The sequence below is a fragment of the Artemia sp. Qi Xiang Cuo genome, chromosome 14 (assembly GCF_049724085.1).
Source record: "Artemia sp. Qi Xiang Cuo chromosome 14, ASM4972408v1, whole genome shotgun sequence".
NCBI lineage: Eukaryota > Metazoa > Arthropoda > Branchiopoda > Anostraca > Artemiidae > Artemia > Artemia sp. Qi Xiang Cuo.
Genome location: NC_142807.1, coordinates 24,838,512 through 24,845,683, shown reverse-complemented (window position 1 = coordinate 24,845,683; position 7,172 = coordinate 24,838,512). Strand labels below are relative to the sequence as shown.

The 7,172-nt window shown below is 37.4% G+C and overlaps 1 protein-coding gene across 1 annotated transcript; it reads left to right on the top strand.

The window, feature by feature from the left end:
- The first annotated feature begins 1,947 nt into the window (after nucleotides 1-1,947).
- On the top strand, nucleotides 1,948-6,470 carry LOC148944296 (uncharacterized). Its single transcript, XM_089100406.1, has 4 exons — nucleotides 1,948-2,374; nucleotides 4,745-4,906; nucleotides 5,682-5,847; nucleotides 6,277-6,470. Exons 1-4 carry the CDS (start codon nucleotides 2,000-2,002, stop codon nucleotides 6,360-6,362), a joined length of 789 nt encoding a protein of 262 aa, XP_088956532.1. The 5' UTR covers nucleotides 1,948-1,999; the 3' UTR covers nucleotides 6,363-6,470.
- The last annotated feature ends 702 nt before the right edge of the window (nucleotides 6,471-7,172 follow it).

The following is a 7,172-nucleotide window of genomic DNA, read 5'->3' as shown; positions in this document are numbered from 1 at the left end:
GAAATAACTCTGTACTGAGAGTTAAGAAGCTAAACGTTTGTTAAGCTTGTGAAGAATATAAGTGAAGATTTTACGCACGTTCATAGGGTAAGAACTGATTGCCGCTGAAGAAGGCTTGCTGGTCAAGTCGAAATATTCGGCTCTTTTTTTAGAGTTATTTCACAACGATCGTTTAGAAATGGAACGAAATCACCCAAAAATCGTGCCAAAAACGGATAATTCAAATTAATATATTGGTAAAAATACAAACAAAAACTGCTAATATCACACATCCGGCGAAATGTTATGTGCGACACCCAAGAGAAGCTCGTCTGCTGTTCGAGTTCCAGCCCTGTACTCCGTCGACAGCTTTTCGAGTCGTTCGTTCAGCCTTGCATACTTCTTGTTCGTCCGATGGATGACATGACCCTGGAGTAGCTGTGTCCTTGCAGAATCGACGACTGCTTGTTCTTCCTTCAGGAAAGAGATAAACTGCCACAAGTTCGGGTGGTAGCGACCGACTCTTCGGTTAAACCGCATGTGCCATGATTCGAGGTCGTTGTTTGTCCTTCGCTGGATGCCGTAGACTGACCAGAAATGAGGAGGACATTGGTCGAACCACTGACGGCTGAAGTAAGTGACAAACGGACGAGCCGAAGGCCAGGTACGAACGATGTGAGAAATGATTGGACCAGAATTGATTCTGACGATCGCTGGAGGTAGGAACGCCAGAGCCAGAAGCTTTCGAACGTAGAGGTTGAAGTCTGCATCGGTCATGTACAGCTCACGGACTGAGTGACGCCCCAAGTTTCTGATTACTGCTTGGCAAAAGTGGAAGTAACACCCACGGTGCTTGGCGGCCGGAAAAACTTGCTTCACGGATGTCAGCAGACCGGTCTCAAAATCAGAGACGACGGTCGTCGGGCGAAGTGTCACTCCTTTCATCGCAGCCTGTAGGATCAGCTCGCTGAAGACGTCGTTGTAAAGCTGCGCAGACCTAATTTACGATGCAAGGTCAGGTGACCTAATTGCGTAAGCGATTGCACAACCGTTTACCCACAAAATGCAATAGGATTTAGTGTGGGAGCATATTTTTTTACCCTCTTATAACAAGTATTTAATGATGCCAGGAACAATATTTCTGGTTAGTATTAATAAGTCAGTTTGACAATGAAGAGCTCCAAGAATAAACAACTGCTAGAACACGACTCAACATTTCCTGAAACATTGGAATTAACTCCGAGAAAAGCCATATTAGGAACTTTGAGGAAAAGTTTAAAGCTTGTGAAATCATGCTCTAATGAACAGCTTAGGTTCATGTGGCAGTGAACTATTGATAGTGAACTTCAACAGGGCATCTCCAGATTGCCCTGTTGAAGTATGTAGACGCTGTGAAGCAAGCTTTCCTGTGATTGAGCTACCCATGCACTTGAAATCATGTGGGGTATCTTTGGATGATGACTTCATCCCAGAATTTGTAGGTTCTACTTCTTTTGCGTCCAATTTGCCTGTAATGACTATCGGACTAAGAGAACCAGCAGCAAAACTAAGCAAAGCAAGCAAAGCTGTTGATGTATCTATACACTGTGAAGCAAGCCTTCCGGTGATTGAGCTACCAATGCAGTTAAAATCATGTGGAGCATCTTTAGATGATGAGTTTCTCCCAGAATTGGTTGACTCTAATCCTTTTATTTCAAATCTGCCAGTGGTAACTGTGGCACTAGATGCTCCATCAACCTCAGAATCAATTGATACTGACTTCTGTGCAAACTGTAACAAAGAGTTTGACATCCTATCTCTGGTTGCCCATATTGACAAAGGCTGCAAAAAGGCTCCTATGACTTTTGATAGTGAACTCTGTACACTAAGACAAGCAGCAATAAATACCGCTATTAGAGGTGCTATTGCAGTGCAACGATCCATGATCTTTGTAATGGTCTTTGCACATTTCAAGAGAGGGAGTCGCAATCCAACTCTTATTTTTTCGTCACCATATGGGTCGTTTGTTGGAGAGCCAGCCATGGATGCTGGTGGTCCCTTTAGGGAGTTTATGTCAGAGTTTTTTGAGCTATGTGTCCAGAAGTATTTTGAAAAAAGAATAGGTGGTTTCAACTTTTCTTGCACAGATAAATCTATAATGGAAGTTGTTGGACTAGCAATTGGATACTCTCTCCTTCATGATGGGCCAAGGTTTGGTTATCTTTGCCCATTTATTGCTAATAGGCTCCTGAATGAGGATTCAGAAAACAGCATATTGGCTTATGTCCAGCTTCTTCGAGAAGGGATTGGGAAAAATGCTGCATCAGTAGAAGCAAAAATAATTACAAAGCTGCTCTCTGAAAAAGAAGAGGACTATGAAGATATTTTTGATCTGACAAATGCTTCGGATTTGGGAGTGAGTACTATTGTTTCTTTTTTTGCATACAATCAATCTCATCATTCATGGCTCTTTGTTGCTAAAGTCAATTTCTAATTAATACTTTTGAGGAATTATTTACTCTATAAAGTGATCAGATAGTCTAGTGTTGTTTTTTTGGTTTTTTTTTGTTCATAATTAGCATTATTACAAATCTTAAGATTCAAAGTTTTTAAAATCAAATAAAACTTAGATATTTGTCATTAAAAACAAAATTTGATGTTTATCAAAAGAAAGAAGAGATTGAAAAGTTAGCTAAAGTACAGTTTAAAGTCTTTAATCCCAGTGATAGGGTATTGACACCCAAAGAACGGTTGTTGTTTAAGGGGTTAATTCCTGGTAGTGTTTCTGGTTTGTTTCTTCTTGGGAGGGGGGGGGGCCAGGCTGACCTCATCCCACTGGACAAGGAGGCTTGTTGGCTTGGTGATTCCTTCTGATAGGGATTTTAGCTAGGGGGCTTAGAAAATGGTGTTTTATATGGGGTGCTTGATGCATTGGGGGCGTTTGACTTGGGGTTTTGGTTGGTTTCATTACAGGCTTTATTTGGTATTGTTGGGCAGCATTTGCTTCCATATTGTTGGGCAGCATTCCTTGTGTGGTTTGATTTGCCCAAGTAGGAATAATTTTTCTGGGATATTAATTTTTTCATTCAGTGTGAATAAGAAGGATCTACTAGTTTTTAGGCCATTAGAGTTAGGTTTGCCAAGTTGGGTAACATCCTCAACTGGGATTGTGTTTCCAGCCCTATCTGAGAGCCCTTCTTTTAACTCCTGAGTGGATATCTCTGGAGGAACATAATAAACTACTATTTTTGTTGGTGATTGTTTTGGGTTCCAATTAGATACAATAATTGGGGTATTCAGAAGGGATTTTAGGTTAATTGTTGGATCTGCTGATTTCTATCTTCTACAGCTATTAGCAGAGATCCGTCACGGTTAATGTTAAGAGAGAACATTGATTTTAGCAATTTAAAAATTGCAACTCTTATTGCAGTGATCATTTTTATTTCGAAGGGGGTAGTAGGAGTAATTTTAAGGTAAATTCGCACGTTTTTGGAGGGAGGATGTTGGGCAGGGAGAGGGGAAATGCTTTTGATTTGGTAGATTTGTTTCCTTTTTTTAGAGCTTCTAGAGAGGACTTCTTGAAACCCATTATCATCATTTATGGTTACATTAGCCCCTACACTTATCATTGTCCTATTGACCGAATTGGAGCTATCATTTGAACTTTGAGAAAGTGTGCTTGACCAGCCAAGATGGGTATCTTTCACTATGGCACATTTACTGGAATTTGATTTGGGATCTGGGGGGACATTTTTTTGGAGGACTTCTAAACATTGCCTATTGGAAAAAGCTTTAAACAGAAAAAAACAAAACTAAAGCAAGAAGGGAAAATAGAATGATATCAAACCGTCTGCACTATACTATGGGGAGGAGAACACCACAGTATAGCCCTGAGGATGAGTTGAGCAGGATTGGTTTGGTATAACTGCTGATTAGAAGCGATAATAATTCATAAGAAAATTTATTTTTAATTTTCTTATAGAGTTGCTGCTGAGTTGACTTCTTGAAAACCATTCACCTCTTCTTCTTTCTACTCCTTCTTATTCTTCTTTTTGATTCTTGGACTGTTTGTCAGAAGAATCAAATCTAATCTCTGAGCGCAATTCATTTCTTCTGTTACGCCCGTGCAGAAAAGTAATGAATTGGCCTTAAAAAATTTACAATAAAAATGTAACCTAAGTCTGTATTGAACTACCTGAGACATTAAATGGGTTCATTCAAGATGGGATAATTATAACTGTAATTCAAACACCCCTCCTGAATCTTTAACATCTGTTTGAGGTCTTGCTCTTTGATTAATCTGAATGAGCCTAGACTTACAAGGTTGTTTCTAGGAGATTTTTGGGGTTAGGAAAGATAGGCTCTTATATATACCTAGCCATAAAACCAAGCACAATGTAGTTGGGTGAAACAGTGCATATTGAAACCAAGAAACTTGACTATCCAGCACTTTCTGTAACAGACCTTTTTGTTTGGAAATATCAAAAGGAAGTATTTTCCACTTATCTCTTCATTGTTGATGCAGTGTAACATATCAAATGAATGGGCTTGGATTGCATGAGCTAAGGAGGTGAAGAGGAGGAATGCTTAAAATTTGTCAATTAACAGAACCCGTTAAATCCTAAGCTGTTCATTAGAGCATGATTTCACAAGCTTTAAACTTTTCCTCAAAGTTCCAAATCTGGTTTTTCTTGGAGTTCATTCCATATTTTCAGGACAGTTTAAAATTCCAAACCATCCCCCCCTCCCTCCTTGAGTTCAGTCTTCTAGCCTGATATTCTTTCAGATAATTCAACTATGTGGAGTTTCAAGCAGCATGATTGTACCAGAAAATCGTACTATCATTGTTCAGTACATTCTGGAACACTTGATGTTTACATCGAAATCCAAAGGAATGAAAGCTTTTCAGAAGGGTCTTAAGCATACAAAGATGTTTGAGCTTATGGAGGTAAAAATTGTTTGTATTTACTAATTATACATTACTTTTAAGTATAAGCAAATGTTGCTTGTGTAATCTGTTAGAGTTTATTAATTTAAAAAATCCAGAAAGTCAAAAGCATGTTGTAACATTGGTCAGTAGCTCATAAAGTGTCCTTGAGTGTGTTCCTGATAAAATCTGCAATTTAATTCGTATTTGTCTCCATATTTATACAAATTAATTGCAGACCTAAAACAGTTTATAAGTTTAGTCGAACACCCCCCCCCGACAATAGTTTAAAAAAGGGGAATGGGGGGGGGGGTTATTTTTTTTTAAAGGTTTGGTATTTTTGGGTTTTAATTACATTTATATTAGTGCACAAAAAAGATCTTTGTCCGTAGTCTTCAAATTATATGGGGTGGTACTTGAACAGAAGTTGTTGAGAAAATTTAATGCTCCAAATCTTGCAGAATCATTGAAAAATACGCGAAAGCAATTTTAATTTTGAAAAAAAAAATAGTTTTTATTATTAATCTCTCAGAGAGGAGGAAATACATTCTTTAAAATTGACCAGTATTTGAAACTTATCACACATGCAGTACCTGGTGATAACTTACCAAAGTTATCAATTACTTGGTTTGTAAAAGTGGGTTTTGAAACTTACAGGCAATTCTTGCTCACTAGATCGTCTTCTTATTGCATCAACTTGCATGTTGATTAAATCCAAGAGCCTAATCCATCAAATCTTTAAATTATAATTTCCTATGTGAGCAGTAATAATCATCTAACTCTTTACCATTTCCAGAGGTTTCCTGCTGAAGCAACTAACTGGTTGACTCCTTCCCCTTTAAGTTATCAAACCTTTATCGGCATTCTAAGCTATGGTAACTGCGAAACTCTGAAAGAAGAGGAAGCTAAAAACTACTTTGAGAAAATGCTGAAGGATGAAGTTTTCCTGGCAAACTTCGAAAGTAAGTACCATGTTGTACTCGACTTCAATTACTGCTTTCATACTTGACTGATTAAGTTCAGATTGATCGTCGATATAATACCATTGGTTATAGGTTGCTAGATTTCCATTTTTCTTCTTTTCGGAAATATTCGGACTCATAACTGATTTTTTTTAGCTATCCCCGCGCTAAAGCAAAAAACTTACGATATGGCGGTTGATAACTATGAAAGGAGTTACCCAATCATACATATCTTTTGTCGTACACTTTTGCCTTAAGGGCTCAAATCCTGCAATATGTGAAACTTGTCATGCCACCTGCACTAATGGCTATTCTAAAAATTCGTGCAGAATTTAGCCCAATCTGCGATTGAAGATAGATTTTTGGATGTAGCTAAGCTAATTCTTAGGTTAATTTGATGCATAAAATTTAGTAGATTCTTCTTTTTAGGTCCTTCAAGTGCTTATTCTACTATCCTATTTTTTGCAACAAGTACAAGATTTATCGACCACGGAATGGAGCTGAAAATTGGCTAAATTGAAGAAGATATGCCATTTGGCTCAACATGCAACATGGAATTGGAAATCCCCATGGAATGCAAGAATTATGAAATTTTTTTAACAAATTTTTGCAGTGCATTGAAATGCAACTCATTCACAGATCAGTGATATTTATATATATAATTATAGCTTTATACGAATTATACATGCTTTATACGAATTTTTTTACTTTTTAATACAATTTTTAATCGAGATTGCATGAAATACGTATTGCAAATAGTGCCGTCTATAATATCAATACTTTCCCTAGGCCTGAATATTTCTTCCCTCATTTGGGGATAGAATTAACACTATAACAGTAAAGCGATGGAAAGGCACAATATCTGTTTGGTTTTTAACTATGGCTAAATTTGTCAGTCCAATAGAAAATAGTGAGGGGAAAATTTAGTATTGACACGATTTGAAGGAAGAAAATAGAGATGAATCTAAAATCATTTCAACTTACCCAGGAAAAATAAAACTCCTTCATCAAAACGGTAATCGATGGAACTTTAATTATTACACCTTATTCCTAATTTTGAAACTCCACAACTCTAATTTACAATAACATAAGATCTTTAGATTAAATGAAATATCACCTTTAACCGTAGCAGCGACGGCATTTCAAAAAGACTCTAAGCAAGGGCGTATCCAGGATCTTTATTGTTAGAGAGTGGAGGGGGGGGGCAAAAGACTACCGCTGATATAATGTGGGTTAAGACCAAATAAGTATAAAACTATAAATTCAACATTTCTTTTGCAAATAGAAGACAGAGAAGACTTTGCAACCTTCATTGAAAATTCATT

Bases quoted from the DNA above. Each gene is read 5' to 3' on its own strand.
- LOC148944296 (XM_089100406.1), top strand. From the start codon at position 2,000: ATGGATGCTGGTGGTCCCTTTAGGGAGTTTATGTCAGAGTTTTTTGAG. The intron at 2,375-4,744 runs GTGAGTACTATT...ATATTCTTTCAG, and splicing joins CAAATGCTTCGGATTTGGGA to ATAATTCAACTATGTGGAGT. The intron at 4,907-5,681 runs GTAAAAATTGTT...TACCATTTCCAG, and splicing joins AGATGTTTGAGCTTATGGAG to AGGTTTCCTGCTGAAGCAAC.